At 43.6% G+C, this 18,357-nt stretch overlaps 1 protein-coding gene across 4 annotated transcripts in view; it reads right to left on the bottom strand.

The window, feature by feature from the left end:
* Positions 1-1,714: 1,714 nt before the first annotated feature.
* Positions 1,715-18,357, bottom strand: part of LOC115119869 (mitotic deacetylase-associated SANT domain protein-like) — a 45,849-nt gene continuing 29,206 nt past the window's right edge. For 2 of the 4 annotated variants that reach the window (XM_029648753.2, XM_029648754.2), the window contains exons 8-13: positions 17,448-17,523; positions 16,446-16,534; positions 13,774-13,917; positions 12,261-12,395; positions 11,325-11,518; positions 1,715-7,377 (exon numbers count right to left, since the gene is read on the bottom strand). In XM_029648753.2, the coding sequence (XP_029504613.2) occupies positions 7,128-7,377; positions 11,325-11,518; positions 12,261-12,395; positions 13,774-13,917; positions 16,446-16,534; positions 17,448-17,523 (888 nt within the window). In that variant the 3' untranslated portion in view covers positions 1,715-7,127. Of the gene's footprint in view, positions 7,378-11,324; positions 11,519-12,260; positions 12,396-13,773; positions 13,918-16,445; positions 16,535-17,072; positions 17,524-18,357 lie in introns of those variants that run through there. The other 2 variants (XM_029648755.2, XM_065025810.1) reach the window with 2 other exon arrangements.

Raw genomic sequence — 18,357 nt, 5'->3', positions numbered from 1 at the left:
GGCTCTCACCTCCTCCTTGTAGGCTGTCTCGTCGTTGTTGGTAATCAGGCCTACCACTGTTGTGTCATCAGCAAACTTGATGATTGAGTTGGAGACTTTGTTGCCACGCAGTCATGGATGAACCGGGAAAACAGGAGGGGGCTAGGCACTACCTTAATAACTTGGGGTCGGCCATTTGAAAGTCCAGGACCCAGTGCACGGTGAGGGGTTCAGACCCAGAGCCCTGAGCTTAGTGATGAGTTTGGAGGGTCCTGAGCTTAGTGATGAGCTTGGAGGGCCCTGAGCTTAGTGATGAGCTTGGAGGGCCCTGAGCTTAGTGATGAGCTTGGAGGGCCCTGAGCTTATTGATGAGCTTGGAGGGCCCTGAGCTTATTGATGAGCTTGGAGGGCCCTGAGCTTAGTGATGAACTTGGGAGGGCCCTGAGCTTAGTGATGCACTTGGAGGGCCCTGAGTTTAGTGATGCACATGGAGGGCCCTGAGCTTAGTGATGAACTTGGAGGGCCCTGTGCTTAGTGATGAACTTGGAGGGCCCTGAGTTTAGTGATGAACTTGGAGGGCCCTATGGTGTTAAAAGGCTGAACTACACATGGCTCTGATGTCTGATTGTTCCCAGATGCTGTCACAGCTTTCAAGATAAAGCAACGTTTCATGTTGAAGAATCCTCTTCAGTTCAAACCCCACTTCTCCTAACCTGTCTTTCCTCCCTTCTTCCCTGCATTCCTACCTCTTTCAATACACCCCTCCCTCTCTTCTCCCAGGCTTTGGACCCCTTACATACGCAGTGTGTGAGCATAGAAATAGAATGTTCTATTCCTTCCATTTCTATGGAGGAGACATCTGAGCCTCATACTGTCCTTGTTTTGACTGTGAATATTGTCTGTCATCCTGAGCCAACTTTGTTCTAGTAGCCCACTGCAGCTCTGTCCAGCACTACTGATCAAGCTTGTCCAACACTTTCACTGTAGAGAGAAACAACAGAAGGGGGAGAGAGAAAATGTCAGAGTGAAAGGACAAACAAAAGAGCCGAACAAAGATTTAAGAGGAACACTGTGCAGAATAACATGCTAAAATTGAATAAATAAATTGAAAGACATACTACCAAACAGCCACACCAAGCTCCATCCAGACCAACATCCAACCACCAGTTTGGATGTTCCACCTAAACAGCCACATCTGACCAGTGACTCACGACACGGCCACATGACACAGTTGGATATGAGAAGCAGCAGATGTCTAACTTACTCAATGACTCTTACAATACAAAGAGTAAATCCAGTATTGTACATAGTATAACATTATTCTAGCTCAATCTGGAATAAAGCTATTTATTTCAGCCAAAAAAAAAAGACAAGAAAAGTCAAATGAACATACAATTTGAAACAATGATGCCCTCTTATGCTTGGGATATGTAAAGGCATGTAAGATTCCTACTACAATACTGCCCCGTAGTGGATCTTAGTAAAATAACAGCTACAGAGGGTGAAGTTGCCCCAAGACACTTATCTTGGGTCAGTTTAGCATTTCCCCCATTAATGGTTGGGGTGAAGATTGGCAGAGGGGAAGCTGATCCTAGATCTGCACCTAGAGAAAACTTTACCCTGGAGCCAGACACACACTGAATGAAACAGTGACTCTATGGACTTAGTCTAATAACCTGGACCCATAACATGTCAGCTTATAGATACTAGCACGTTTTGTAAAGGACCAAAACACTTATTTCATGAGTATTGTAACATTTTAATAAACAGTGCTTTCCCCATTTTTTATTACAAAAACACACAGGTAGTAAAAATCTAATTTAAACAAATAAGTTACATTGTAGTAAAAAGCACTTGAGATTCCATTCCATTTTACATCCTTAGTGTGAAATGAACCCCCATAGGAAAATAGCATACAAAGTATGCATTCATAGAGTTTAATTCATAGATATTCTTAATGTAAATAAAATGTAAAGTGTTTTATTCCCTTAACTAATTGAATGAAAGTGAATAAGGCTTCCAGCTTCTTGGCATTCGTGGCATGCCCTCCCTCAACTTCCTCCTTAATTCTGTTTTACACTATTAAAATAACATGTCAAAACAAACACTTCCCCATGACAATCTTGTGGGGAGAAAAATACTCATTAAAAAAAGGGTAAGGAGAGATACATTGAGGTTACAAAAGTGAACAGTCAGGATAAAACCTCTTCTCTCAACTGGCTAAATTATATTTCAGAGTGATATTCGACTAGAAATTAAAACTTGCAAGCGGCATTCCACACACTCACAAACACTCCAGAATGCATATACATCACACACTCACAAACACTCCAGAATGCATACACATCACACACTCACAAACACTCCAGAATGCATACACATCACACACTCACAAACACTCCAGAATGCATACACATCACACACTCACAAACACTCCAGAATGCATACACATCACACACTCACAAACACTCCAGAATGCATATACATCACACACTCACAAACACTCCAGAATGCATACACATCACACACTCACAAACACTCCAGAATGCATACACATCACACACTCACAAACACTCCAGAATGCATACACATCACACACTCACAAACACTCCAGAATGCATACACGTCACACACTCACAAACACTCCAGAATGCATACACGTCACACACTCACAAACACTCCAGAATGCATACACATCACACACTCACAAACACTCCAGAATGCATATACATCACACACTCACAAACACTCCAGAATGCATACACATCACACACTCACAAACACTCCAGAATGCATACACATCACACACTCACAAACACTCCAGAATGCATACACATCACACACTCACAAACACCAGAAGAGGCTGGTGGGAGGAGCTATAGGAGTATGGGCTGTTTGTAATGTCTGGAATGGAATCAGTGGAATGGAGTCAAACACGTTGTTTCTGGTGGTGGCAGGTAGTCTAGGAGATAAGAGCATTGGGCCAGTAACCAAAAGGTTGTTGGTTGGAATTCCTGAGCTGACTAGGCAAAAAATATGTCGATGTGTCCTTGAGCAAGGCACTTAACCCTAATAGCTCCTGAAAGTCGCTCTGGATAAAAGTGTCTGCTAAATGACTCAAATGTAAATGTTTGATACGGTTCCATGTATTCCATTACAATGAGCCCGTCCTCCTATAGCCCTCCCCGCCAGCCTCCTCTGACACACACACACAGTGCATAGTACCCAGGTAGGTTTAACTGGGTCCGGTAATTGGAGCTGTTCCTCCCTGCTCCCCACTGTGGCTGACTGCTTAAAGAGAAGAATCTTCAGCCTGCTCCTTTGTTGCCTTGGCGACAGATAAGAGTCTGGTCTGGCTTGGAGGAGGCAATAGAGATAGAGATATGGAGCTTGGCAGAACGAGATAGGTCGACAATAAGATAGTCAGATAGACAGAGACATCCTTTTCTATAGAATAGACTATAGAAATAGAATGGACATACCCATTCAAGTCAACATCATTCAACAGTCAACATCATTCAAGTCAACATCATTCAACAGTCAACATCATCATCATGTTTTCCTCACTCTTTCCTCGTGCCGTAATGATGTGGTTAGTGCTATCCCAGAATCCTTGGGATGTCCATACCCTAAACCCTAACCCTGACCTTAACCCCTACCCTTACCTTACCTAAACCGTTTTAAATGTGGGTGTCATCTGGATACAAGGAATAAGAGGGGGTGTTGTCATCAGGGATCACGTGGTTGTTCTATCTACTGCACGTTTACAATTCTGTTTCACATCTCTTCTCTACTCAGACTGTCTTTAGATGTAATTCTAAAACCTCACAGTTCAAAACAGACAGCGAAAGCAATGTCTTAAATAACCCTACACTACAGTCAAATGAGAACGAGATCTCCAAAGCAACCTACCGCAAAAACAATCCAAAATCACAATAATACAAGAGACAACTGTGACATTATTAATAACAATATTATTAACAAAAAACAACATTAACAATTTGATATAATAAGCAAAAAAGCAACAGTAATTCGTTGGATATAAAAAGAACCTTTGTAAAATTGATTGTCGTTCATCCAAAGATAAAGTGTTAAAAACATCCAAGGCCTCGACAGTGAGGAGAAACACCACATGATGACTATAAAACAAGTGATCAGGGTAGGGATCCAACTGAGAACAGCACTTGAAACTAAGATGAAACCAGTTCTGTGAACTGAGGACCGACGCATCTGTGCAAGCTTTTGACAGCCTTGAGTGAGTGAAAAAGTCCCAAACAGGAAAAATGCAGAAACTCGCACAACAATGTGTGTTCTGTTCTCTATACGGTTCCTTCCTTCACATATAGGTAAGCCTCCACACAGGCAGTGTTACGAGAGACGGAAGAAGTGAGACATCCCACTTTTTCTGGTTCATGTAGTCACTGAACGAAGCGGATCAGACCCAGCTACTAATGCAGTGGTGCCTATGGGAGAGCCACCCCCTTAAGCAGACTGGAACTGACCATTTTTTTCAATGGTAAACTGCCTGAGTGGGGAATCTTCATTTATACACCATCTTTGGTGTTACCACCACATCAGTCTATCTTGGCTTTTCATGACCTGGAAGTCCTTTCAACTTCAATATTGCATGGTCCCAATCACTCATATGGTGTCCTTCTATTCATAATAACATATCAAACTGAGGATCAGAGAGTAGAGAAAGCAGTGGCCAAGCCGGGTTGCATTGTGGTTCATGTAGTCTTGCATTGCAAGGCATCACAAACTATTCTAGTTTTTAAAGGCTGGGCTGAGGGCGTGTCTATATAGTTCCCACCTGATGAGTCTGTGTGCTGTGTTGTGATTGGCTGAAAGTGCTGACAGGAAGAGGAAGAAGCCAGGGGTGGATGGCAGACAGGAGAAAGAAAAGTATTGGTGTTAGAGAGATGGCATGGCTTTCTTTCCTACCCTACTGTGTGCCTGAGAGAGAGTTAACCCCTGAACACTTCACAAGCAGGTTAAAGGGACGAGGGAGAAAACACGTGAGAGAACTTGTCCCTGAAAGTGTCAAGATAGGAGATCCTGTTCCATGAAACAATAAAAAAAGTAGTTTGTTTATAAAGACAGTTTTTTCCCAGAGAGAAACGCTGCTAAAGCAGGCATAACAAGAGGGCGTAACAAGAGGGCGTAACTAGAGGGCGTAACAAGAGGGCGTAACTAGAGGGCGTAACAAGAGGGCATAACAAGAGGGCGTAACAAGGGGGCGTAACAAGAGGGCGTAACTAGAGGGCATAACAAGAGGGCGTAACAAGGGGGCGTAACAAGAGGGCGTAACTAGAGGGCGTAACAAGAGGGCGTAACAAGAGGGCGTAACTAGAGGGCGTAACAAGAGGGCGTAACTAGAGGGCGTAACAAGACGGCGTAACAAGAGGGCGTAACAAGAGGGCGTAACTAGAGGGCGTAACTAGAGGGCGTAACAAGAGGGCGTAACAAGAGGGCGTAACTAGAGGGCGTAACAAGAGGGCGTAACTAGAGGGCATAACAAGAGGGTGTAACTAGAGGGCGTAACTAGAGGGCGTAACAAGAGGGCGTAACTAGAGGGCGTAACTAGAGGGCATAACAAGAGGGCGTAACAAGGGGGCGTAACTAGAGGGCGTAACTAGAGGGCGTAACAAGAGGGCGTAACAAGAGGGCGTAACAAGAGGGCGTAACTAGAGGGCGTAACAAGAGGGCGTAACTAGAGGGCGTAACAAGGGGGCGTAACAAGAGGGCGTAACTAGAGGGCATAACAAGAGGGCGTAACAAGGGGGCGTAACAAGAGGGCGTAACTAGAGGGCGTAACTAGAGGGCATAACAAGAGGGCGTAACAAGAGGGCGTAACTAGAGGGCATAACAAGAGGGCGTAACAAGAGGGCGTAACTAGAGGGCGTAACAAGAGGGCGTAACTAGAGGGCATAACAAGAGGGTGTAACTAGAGGGCGTAACTAGAGGGCGTAACAAGAGGGCGTAACTAGAGGGCGTAACAAGAGGGCGTAACAAGAGGGCGTAACTAGAGGGCGTAACAAGAGGGCGTAACTAGAGGGCGTAACAAGAGGGCGTAACAAGGGGGCGTAACTAGAGGGCGTAACTAGAGGGCGTAACTAGAGGGCGTAACAAGAGGGCGTAACAAGAGGGCGTAACAAGAGGGCGTAACTAGAGGGCGTAACTAGAGGGCATAACAAGAGGGTGTAACAAGAGGGCGTAACTAGAGGGCGTAACTAGAGGGCGTAACTAGAGGGCGACTAGAGGGCGTAACAAGAGGGCGTAACTAGAGGGCGTAACAAGAGGGCGTAACAAGGGGGCGTAACTAGAGGGCGTAACTAGAGGGCGTAACTAGAGGGCGTAACAAGAGGGCGTAACAAGAGGGCGTAACTAGAGGGCGTAACAAGAGGGCGTAACTAGAGGGCGTAACAAGAGGGCGTAACTAGAGGGCGTAACAAGAGGGCGTAACTAGAGGGCGTAACAAGAGGGCGTAACTAGAGGGCGTAACAAGAGGGCGTAACAAGGGGGCGTAACTAGAGGGCGTAACTAGAGGGCGTAACAAGAGGGCGTAACTAGAGGGCGTAACAAGAGGGCGTAACTAGAGGGCGTCACTAGAGGGCGTAACTAGAGGGCATAACAAGAGGGCGTAACAAGAGGGCGTAACTAGAGGGCGTAACTAGAGGGCATACCAAGAGGGCGTAACAAGAGGGCGTAACAAGAGGGCGTAACTAGAGGGCGTAACTAGAGGGCTTAACAAGAGGGCGTAACAAGAGGGCGTAACTAGAGGGCGTAACAAGAGGGCGTAACAAGAGGGCGTTACTAGAGGGCGTAACTAGAGGGCGTAACAAAAGGGCGTAAAAAAAGAGGGCGTAACAAGAGGGCGTAACAAGAGGGCGTAAAAGGGTAAAAGGGGGGCGTAACAAGAGGGCGTAACAAGAGGGCGTAAAATGTCCCTTGAGTGTTAGGAGCCGTAGCTGAACACTCGAGGGCGCTAGGGTTCTGAGGGCTCAGAGTTCTGTTCTGTTCTGTTTGTTACCGCTCACCCTGACCGTGGGGAGGGCTGTCTGTCTGTCTAAGCCAGATAGATTGAGCGTAAACTTGCCATAATGGCAAAGACAGGTGGGGTGGGCTCGTTTTCTATCTCTATGGTCTTAGTGCCAGTCCTCATCTTCCTCTTCATCATCATCTTCCTCAGACGAGTCATCGTTTGTGCTGTCTCCTCCGGCTGTGTTCCCCTCCCGTTCCCCGTCCTGCCGGGCGGCCAGTAACGCTGCAGCCTCTGCTGCCGCCTGGGCCGCTGCCCTCTCCTCCGCCTCCTTCTGCCTCAGCGCTGCGGCCTTCTTCTCCTGCTCCGCGTGACTCTTCATGTGGGCACTGCGGCTCTTCACCTTGTAGAAGATCCTAAGGGGAGGAGGAGGAGGAGAGGCACAGAGGTTAGAGAGAAGACTGGGTTGGCTTCATTGTAAGCTTTCGTATCTGTGGACAAGCACTGTATGGTGTTGGTTTATTGTTTGGTGTAGAAAAATAGGGTCCGTACTTCAATTGGAGGAGTGTAGACATTGTCTTTACATAATCACTGTACTGTGTGTGAACCTTGGATCTGAAGGAAGGAGAACTGATGAAGTCCAGATGCCAGAAACATTTGTCCATGTGTAAATGAAATATCAGTTTTCCTCACTTCATAATCTAGGTTCACAAACCATACAGTGCTTGTGCAGAAGAGAAGGTCTGCTCTCGTGGTTTTTCTACGGTGAATCTAGAACTGTAACACCATGATAAGGCAGAATACTGCAGAGTAGTCTACAGTATATGGGCCAATGAGGAACCGGATAATGGGCGTGTTGATAATTAATACACAGTTAGTCGCTGGGCAGAGCTGCATAGACTGGGGGCATGGCATGCCATTTCACTGCTGTGTTTTAGTTGCTAGGAGACAGTTGATAATAACAGGACTGCGGTTGCTAAGGGTGAGCTCTTCTATCAAAATTGTCCAACTTTGCTTTATTCCTTCATGCTCAAACAACCACCAAGGAGCACTTCTCACTATGTTAAACACGCGCATGCACACACACAAACGCACTCACCCACGCACACAAAGTGCTCGGAGTGCTTCTCAAATCAGTGTTTTTGCAACCAACATCTCCAAGATTTCAACATATCCCAACCAACCAGTAGAAGACAGTTATCCTGCAGATGTTGTCGATATCTCAGTACCCTTTGATCAAGGTTTCTTCTCCAATATACAATACACATCACTACTACTAGTCCATACGATTCAGAGTAAACAACTTCTACTTGCAAAACAGCAGGTTGGTATTTATTGTCATGAATCTGGAGGCAGCTCTGCAGAGTGGTCACTAGCTGGCACAGACACAATGTCATAAAATCTGATTTTAAACCTAACATTTACCCTAAACCGAACCACACTGCTAACCCTAATGCCTAACCCTAACCTTAAATTTAGACCAAAAAGCTATTTTTGTCATGATTTTATTTTTTATATATATATCCAATTTGGACTTTGCAGCTGGCCCAACAAGCAGAAATCGCTCAGTTCTGCCTCAAGGGCAAAATGTATGGTAATAAACGTCAACCTGCTGCAAAATATGGACAGATGTTTTACACTTTGCAATCAATCAATTGGAATAGCTTTATCCAAATCTTGGATCTCAAGTATATGTTTATTTTATATGCAAGTACCTTTAACCAGAAACCAACTGAGCTTCCAAGTACCTTTAACCAGACACCAACTGAGCTTCCAAGTACCTTTAACCAGAAACCAACTGAGCTTCCAAATACAGTACCTTTAACCAGAAACCAACTGAGCTTCCAAATACCTTTAACCAGAAACGAACTGAGCTTCCAAATACAGTACCTTTAACCAGAAACCAACTGAGCTTCCAAATACCTTTAACCAGAAACCAACTGAGCTTCCAAATACAGTACCTTTAACCAGAAACCAACTGAGCCTCCAAATGTACCTTTAACCAGAAACCAACTGAGCCTCCATGTACCTTTAACCAGAAACCAACTGAGCTTCAATGTACCTTTAACCAGAAACCAACTGAGCTTCCAAGTACCTTTAACCAGAAACCAACTGAGCTTCCAAATACAGTACCTTTAATCAGAAACCAACTGACCTTCCAAATACAGTACCTTTAATCAGAAACCAACTGAGCTTCCAAATACAGTACCTTTAACCAGAAACCAACTGAGCTTCCAAGTACCTTTAACCAGAAACCAACTGAGCTTCCAAATACCTTTAACCAGAAACCAACTGAGCTTCCATGTACCTTTAACCAGAAACCAACTGAGCCTCCAAATACCTTTAACCAGAAACCAACTGAGCCTCCAAATACCTTTAACCAGAAACCAACTGAGCCTCCAAATACAGTACCTTTAACCAGAAACCAACTGAGCTTCCAAATACAGTACCTTTAACCAGAAACCAACTGAGCTTCCAAATACCTTTAACCAGAAACCAACTGAGCTTCCAAATACAGTACCTTTAACCAGAAACCAACTGAACTTCCAAATACAGTACCTTTAACCAGAAACCAACCGAGCTTCCAAATACAGTACCTTTAACCAGAAATCAACTGAGCTTCCAAATACAGTACCTTTAGCCAGAAACCAACTGAGCTTCCAAATACAGTACCGTTAACCAGAAACCAACTGAGCTTCCATGTACCTTTAACCAGAAACCAACTGAGCTTCCAAATACAGTACCTTTAACCAGAAACCAACTGAGCTTCCATGTACCTTTAACCAGAAACCAACTGAGCTTCCAAATACAGTACCTTTATCCAGAAACCAACTGAGCTTCCAAATACAGTACCTTTAACCAGAAACCAACTGAGCTTCCAAATACAGTACCTTTAGCCAGAAACCAACTGAGCTTCCAAATACAGTACCTTTAACCAGAAACCAACTGATTTTCCAAATACAGTACCTTTAACCAGAAACCAACTGAGCCTACAAATACAGTACCTTTAACCAGAAACCAACTGAGCTTCCAAATACACAGTACCTTTAACCAGAAACCAACTGAGCTTCCAAATACAGTACCTTTAACCTCTTCAGTCGACCCTCTACTTTTTTGAACATTTTGTTAAAAATCGCGCAACATTTCAGCGCCCTGCTACTCATGCCAGGAATATAGTACGTTCATATGGTTAGAATGTGTGGATAGGAAACCCTCGGACGTTTTTAAAACTGGTTAAATCACGACTGTGGCTATTACATAACGTGCGTTACATCGGAAAGCGCAGGAAAACCTGATCACAGAAAATGGAAATAAATATCCTTGCGCCACTTCCAGCAATTGTTAACAGTGAGCCGAATTAGATAAGACCGAGCATTCAACTCCCACAGCATCCCCATGTTGTCGAGTATCTTGTGAATTTAATCATCTTTGATTCTTGGTTGAACCGAAAGAGGGGCACCGCTTACCTCCGGTCTCCGCCCAGATCATTCCGGAAGAGCTCTCTCCTGAAATTTTTCCAAGACGACAGCTAATGATATTTACATCGCCTACGGATGATTTTTATCGCTTATTAACGTTTACTAATACCTAAAGTAGCATTACAAACGTATTTGAAGTGTTTTGTGAAAGTTTATCGTCTACTTTTTGAATTTTAAAAAATGACGTTAAGTTGTGAAATCGCTGTTTTTTTCGTTTATCACACAGTCTACATATAACGATATCTTGGCTTTATATGGCCCGATTTAATCGAAATAAAGACCCAATAGTGTTTATGGGACATCTAGGAGTGCCAACAAAGAAGATGGTGAAAGGTAATGACTGTTTTCTATTTTATTGTGCGGTTTGTGTAACGCCGAAATGCTAATTATTTTGTTTACGTCCCCTGCTGTGCTTTTCTGTTGTAGTGTATTGGTGCATGCTATCAGATAATAGCTTCTCATGCTGTCGCCGAAAAGCATTTTAAAAATCGGACTTGTTGCCTGGATTCACAACGAGTGTAGCTTTAATTTGATACCCTGCATGTGTATTTTAATGAACTTTTGAGTTTTAACTAATACTATTAGCATTTAGCGTAGCGCATTTGCATTTCCAGAGCTCTAGTTGGGACGCAAGCGTCCCAAGTAGAGGCAACAGGTTAACCAGAAACCAACTGAGCTTCCAAATACAGTACCTTTAACCAGAAACCAACTGAGCCTCCAAATACAGTACCTTTAACCAGAAACCAACTGAGCCTCCAAATACAGTACCTTTAACCATAGAACCACATAGAGAGTTTGGCCATCTTTGACAGTTGACGCTACCATGTTGCTCTGCCTATAGCCATCTAAGACCTTCTATTCAAAGACATGTCTCAGACAGTTACCTGCCACACTTCTTGCAAGGGAACTCTCCCTCTGGTCCGGCGGGGCCCTTGGTCCCTGATATGGTCCCGGTCTTGGGAGGCGGCCGTGGTTTCGAGGGGGCGCTGGGAGAGGGCTGAGGGGGGTGACTGACCCGGGAAGACATCTGGTCTCTCCTCACATCCTCCTGTGTCTTCAGCACCAGGACCGCTCCAGTCTGCACACACATTTACATACTTCATTTACAACATTATTTAAGCATTCAAAAGATCATAGATGCAAGGTCACAGGCATGCATACAAAAAACACCTTCTCCTCCACATTGCCAAGCTGCGCATGACAGCTGATCACTGTCAGAGTAGTATCTTGTCAACTGCTTTGCACACACCTCTGGTCAGCACACACACTCACACACCTCCCAGCTAGAGCCAAACTAACCTGAACATTGCGTACCTGGTTAGTACAAAATACACTCAATATAAGGCTTGTTTTTGACACATTTTTACATCAGACCATACAAAACATAACAAAGCTCAATGTTCCACCAAAGCTCAAGAGGCCACCTTTTAAAACCATAGCTTTCTGCCAGGTCACCCAACTAACTGCAGAAAATGGGGAATGGGGTCAGTTTTATGAGTCATCGTTTGCTGACAAAGTGAAATTACGCAACATGGGGAGAGAGGAAGCCAGCGAAGTCAGCTGTTCAGTGTTTAGCCACTAGAGAGCAACACACTTAACAACGCTGCAGCTTGGTTTCCCTATCCACTATCCTACTGTGAACTCAGTTAAGGCAAGTTCAAAAGTGCAAATGTTGTTTACTGCATGGGGGCATCAGTGTTGATTACACAAGAATAAACATAACACATACAGCCATGAAAATGCTCATTCATCTTCTAGTCAGCGTCTCCTCCGTTCCAACACACAGACACACACACTGTCCCCCTGAGTCTCCCACTCACGTTCTCTGTGGCCTGTAACGTCTGTGTCACCCTGCTTGGACTGGAGCCCCGGTGCTTCCTGTCAACTGACCCCTCCCAATTCCTGTTGTCTTCCTCTTCCTTCTGAGATTCTAATCTCTGACAGCTCTGAGAGCTCTGAGAGAGCGAGAGAGAGAGAGAGAGAGAGAGAGAGAAGGAGAAAGATAAGCAATGTTCCCTCGGGACTCCCGTGCAGAAGAAATATCAGACCGCGCAGAGAAGCACGATATTGAACTTCACTGAACTTTCTAGAGTTTTCCCCGTCAGTTAACACTATAAATGTTTCCCTTTACTGTTGGAATTGTGATAGAATCAACACAATATTAGCCACTTTCAATGGAACATACCGAAACAAAACAAACTATAAAATACTTTAGAATGCAAAACTAACTATGCAAAAGATTTTGTTGTAGGCAGAACGCATCGGAGTCGGATTCTATTGACAGGCACAAGTCAGGCCTGTACTCTACACATACCGGTGTGCCATAACCAATCAGAGCTGCAGTAGGCCTATATGCAAATAGACCATTGCCATATATGGATCTGTGCCATTCACTTTGATCTGGACTGTGTTTACAGCATGAGCGGTCATTGGTAGATGTGCTTGTTTTGAGATCAAAGACAGAGCTACATGTAGCAACATGTGCACATTTGTACATCTGTTCATATCCTTTGCTAGTTAGTGAATTATTAGCCCGGTTATAGAGCATTTGTTGTCAGCAATGGGGGAGTGATTGCTTCCTGCAAGAGCACAAAATGTGTGCATTTCTACCCATCTTAGAAAAGTGAGCCAGTTATAGTTTTTTGTGTGTCTTAAAGGGGCAGTGTTGCATTCTTGAGACAGGCTTAAATAAGCTAAGTAGCCAATAGGCAGAGGGTAGTATAATTAGTCTGATTCTCTGTAATAATGGTGTGGGAATAATAATGCATTTTATTTTGTAAAGATGTTTCTGGTATCAAACAACGCAACAACATTTTCAGTCACCTCCTTATCTGAAGGACAAGTGGATAAACAGGTTCATGTCAAGCCCTGCATGTTTCTTTCAAAAGTCATATGGAATGTAGGCCTACATTGACACCACACATTGTCTGCTAATGTAGGCTAAATGATAGAACAGCTATTTCCATGTTAAAATGTTATGGCATTCATTTTCTCCATTGCTTTTGATGGTAGGCCACATTGGTAGGCCAACATTATGATAAAATAGCCACAGTAGCCCACATGGGCACGTTTAAAACTGTAACTTAAAGTGGGTACAGCCTCAGTGTTCACATTAAACACGCGCCGGAAGTTGTACAGAATTTTCAAGTTTGCACTCAGCAGACCTATATTTTTTTGGAGGGAACATTGATGACAATAATTATTGTACAAAGATTGCTTATGTAGTGTTGTATCTGTTGGTAAAGGGATGGATTGTTTATAGAATCTGTAAATGCTTATGTACTGCTTGTGAATGTGTTATAACATCCTTTTGTAGGTAGTCAATCAACTCACCTTGTGGTCCAGCTCCTCCTCAGTGTTCCTGCTCTCAGGTGGGTCCATGTCTCCATAGATCAGAGCTCCGTTCCGACCCGTCTTCACCTGCCTCTTATAGCTGTAGTAGAACTCCACACACTGAGCCACCGTCTTAGTGCTTACCTGAACCACCAGACACACACACATCAACAGACACTTCATATCTACGCCTAGTACATGTTTTAACATACCGTACTGTGTTTTCCTGCTTATAGAGTCTCAAAACTCTATTTGAGTGGTCCACCATGTGGCTTTTAAATCTCTATTTTGTATTGTCAACTAATGTATCTGTAACGTCTGCTTCCAACTCACACTCTCAAACACATAGATCCCCTGAATGCAGCTCACTCTCCAGATCCCAATCACCGGAATTCTGATCACCTGTTCACACACCTGTATGTCATTATCACACACTATTTAGTTAAGTTCTTTGCACTCCATCACTGTGAGGTATTGTTTGTTTTGTGACACGTCTTTCGGAGCTCTGTTTTTCCAGTGATTTACTCCTCCTGTGTACGATAGTTTTTGCCTGCCTCACTAGCGAAGCCTTTTGCCTATTCCCTGCCTGTACTTTAGCCTATCGGGTTTCCTGTTATCAACCTATTTCCTGATCTCCCGGACGGCGATACTAGCCTTTTCCCTGCCTTCTACTCAGGCCCAGAAGATAGGATATGCATATCGTTGATAGATTTAGATAGAAAACACTCTAAAGTTTCCAAAACTGCTAAAATAGTGTCTGTGAGTATAACAGAACTGATTTGGCAGGTGAAAACCTGAGAAAAATCCATTCAGGAAGTAGTAGTTTGTTGTAGTTTTCTATTCAATGCCATTACAGTATCCATTGACTTAGGACTCAAATTGCAGTTCCTATACCTTCCACTAGATGTCAACAGTCTTTAGAAATTGTTTCAGGCTTGTATTCTGAAAAATGAGGGAGTAAGGGCAGTCTGAATGAATGAACCCTGCCGTGGCGCAGAGCTTTTTCATGCGCGCCGTGTCACAGAGTGCCTTTCTTGTTTACCTTTTATATTGACAACGTTATTGTCCGGTTGAAATATTATTGATTATTTAGGCTAAAAACAACCTGAGGATTGAATATAAACATCGTTTGACATGTTTCTATGAACTTTATGGATACAATTAGGATTTTTTTGTCTGCCTGTTGTGACTGCATTTGAGCCTGTGGATTACTGAAGAAAACGCGCAAACAAAACGGAGGTTTTTGGATATAAAGAGAGACTTTATCGAACAAAAGGAACATTTATTAAATAAATGAATGCCTTCTGAGTGCAACCATATGAAGATCATCAAATGTAAGTGATTAATTTTATCTCTATTTCTGACTTTTGTAACTCTTCTACTTGGCTAGTTACTGTTTGTAATGATTTGTCTGCTGGGCGATGTTCTCAAATAATCGTAAGGTATGATTTCGCCGTAAAGCATTTAAAAAATCTGACACCGTGGTTGGATTCACAAGAAGTTCATCTTTAAACCTATGTAAAATAGTTGTATATTTTCTGAATTTTTATAATGAGTATTTCTGTATTTGAATTTGGCGCTCTGCAATCTCACTGGATGTTGGCCAGGTGGGATGCTAGCGTCCCACATACCCTAGAGAGGATTTATTAAGTAACCTTTCATCATATTACAGTGATCACGTAGGAATTCTGAATGGGAACAGATTTATCAAAACCCTCAGTTGACTTGTGTATTCTCATTGTCACTCTTGCAGCCCATACCATCACACCTCCTCCTCCATGCTTCACGGTGGGAACCACACATGCGGAGATCATCCGTTCACATACTCTGCGTCTCACAAAGACACGATGGTTGGAACCAAAAAGGACAGATTTCCACTGGTTTAATGTCCATTTCTTGTGTTTCTTGGTCCAAGCAAGTCTCTTCTTCTTATTGGTGTCCTTTAGTAGTGGTTTCTTTGCAGCAATTTGATCATGAAGGCCTGATTCATGCAGTCTCCTCTGAACAGTTGATGTTGAGATGTGTCTGTTACTTGAACTCTGTGAAGCATTTATTTGGGCTGCAATTTCTGAGGCTGGTAACTCTAACGAACGTATCCCCTGCAGCAGAGGTAACTCTGTTCTTGCCATAATATGGACTTGGTCTTTTACCAAATAGGGCTGTCTTCTGTATACCACCCCTACCTTGTCACAACACAACTGATTGGCTCAAACAAATTCAATTAACTTTCAACAAGGCACACCTGTTAATTGAAATGCATTCCAGGTGACTACCTCATGAAGATGGTTGAGAGAATGCCAGAAGTGTGAAAAGCTGTCATTCAAGGCAAACGGTAGCAACTTTGAAGAATCTCAAATATAAAATATTGTAATGAAACAGCAGGGAGCAGGTCTCGAACCCTCGACCTCGAGGTCCGGCGCGCTATCGACTGTGCCGTAAAAGCATGCTCGTGTGGCAGAGTCGATTTCTGCGCTTATAAACCCAGGGTCGTTACAATATATTTAGATTTTTTTAACACTTTTTGGTTACTACATGATTCTATATCTGTTATTTCATCGTTGTAAATGTCTTCACTATTATTCTACAATGTAGAAAATATAAAAACTAAAAACACTGGAATGAGTAGGTGTGTACAAACGTTTGACTGGTACTGTACATGGACTGGTACATACCAGTTTCTGGACCATGAAGAAGTCTTTCTTATAGGCAGCGATCCCTTTGTTAAAGCAACTTCTCTCTACTGGGGTCCAGCTGTCTGATCCTGAGAGAGAGCGAGAATGAGAGAAAACGAGAGAGAAAGAAAAGAGAAAGAAAGAGAAAAAACAGACAAAAGAGTGGTGGGGAATTAGACGGACAGACATTGACTGGTGACTGTCTGCTTCTGTATGCACAGGGTGGACACACACACGACTGGTTGGATAAACAATGGTTCTCTGTCCTCTGCTTGGGATTAACCAAACGCCACAAACCCAATACCCCCCTCCACCCCCTTCTCTCCCACTCTACCTCTCACTCCGCTCCCATCACCCCCAGCGACACTCTCAATCCTCCACAGTTTCCCTTCCACAGCCAATCCCCCCTTTCTCCACGGACCCACACCCCTCCGCCCACTCCATCCCTCACCAGCTAGCACCTCCCCTCCCTTCAGCTGCCATTGTTTAAGGCTGAGGGGGGCTCTGGAGCCCATCCCTGTTACTAGAGGGGAGGAGAAAAGGACTCATACAAGTATTCAGACAGCACAGGCATGCCTGACATAACCCAGTGAAGTTTGATTATTCTAATTTCGTAAAAGTACCCACAGAGATTTCTGCACCGAGGCTTGTCTGCAGGAAGAGTAGACAACCCACAGAGAGTTCTGCACCGAGGCTTGTCTGCAGGAAGAGTAGACTACCCACAGAGTGACTTAGAAACAAAGTAAGAGCCAGAGGAGAGAGCGGCGCAGTAACCATAGACATAATACTGTACAGATATAAAGTCTTATATGTAGGGTTGTAGAACTTCTGTAACTTTTCAAAAAATTCCCAGGTTTTCCAGAAATCTTAGTTAGAGGTTTAGGGATTTTCTGCTTTTTCCCTCTTGATTCCTGGAATTTTACAACCAGGATTTCTGGAAAACCTGGGACTTTCAGAAAAGTGATCAGTATTTTGCAACCCTAGTTCTCTGTCTTGACCAACCGGAGTAGTGGTAGTATCCTAGACGGTGGTTCTTTGGGAAGATGGGTTTTTTCAATAGCAGGAGGGCCAACGCTTCCTGAAAACCAAAAACAACAAATCAAATTAACTCTGAAGAGTAATACATGAAAAATGTCATGTTTGTTTATTGTTTACAACAGCTTATGAGTCTCAGAGCAATACTTCAAATCCAGGTTTACTTGGCTGGAGCACACACAGGACACTGATCAGAGTTCTATTGGATATTGAGAGGCTGATCTGTCCCTAATAATGAGGGGATGAACTGGGAGATATACTGTAAGAGAGCAACATGCCTCCTGCTGCTGAGACAGAGGGGGAGAGAGCACTTCACACACTGACAGCCACGCTCTGTCTCCTTGACAACAACATGGCCAAATGCTGCAAGCTGAAGCCACTAGTATAGGCCATATTCCTCTATCTTTCTCTTTATCTCACCCCCCCTAGCTCACTGTCTCTCTCTATATATCTCTCTCATTGAACACATTGCTGTGTTTCTGCCCAAGGCCCCATACATGACCTTTACTCCAGTGTGTCAGCATGTGTGTATCTACTGTATCAGTGTATGTGTAAGTGTTTTCTACATTGGAAAGATGGAGCACTGAGCATATCTGATAACAAAACAACACACAGATTCAAGGAGAAGATGGCTACTAGCAGGAATAGTGAACTCACTTGCCACTGTGCTGCACCACATCTGTTACATGTTATATACACAGTAGTTAACTTTGCTGAGTGACAAAACTAACAATTCCTCCACCCCTAATACCTTTACAATACACCCTAATACCCTTTACCATACTCCCTAATACCCTTTACCATAACATACACCCTAATACCTTTACCATACCATACACCCTAATACTCTTTACCATACCATACACCCTAATACTCT

Source organism: Oncorhynchus nerka, linkage group LG12, assembly GCF_034236695.1.
Source record: "Oncorhynchus nerka isolate Pitt River linkage group LG12, Oner_Uvic_2.0, whole genome shotgun sequence".
Lineage (NCBI taxonomy): Eukaryota > Metazoa > Chordata > Actinopteri > Salmoniformes > Salmonidae > Oncorhynchus > Oncorhynchus nerka.
Note: the sequence above shows the minus strand (reverse complement) of the source record. Positions and strands in the feature narration are given on the sequence as shown.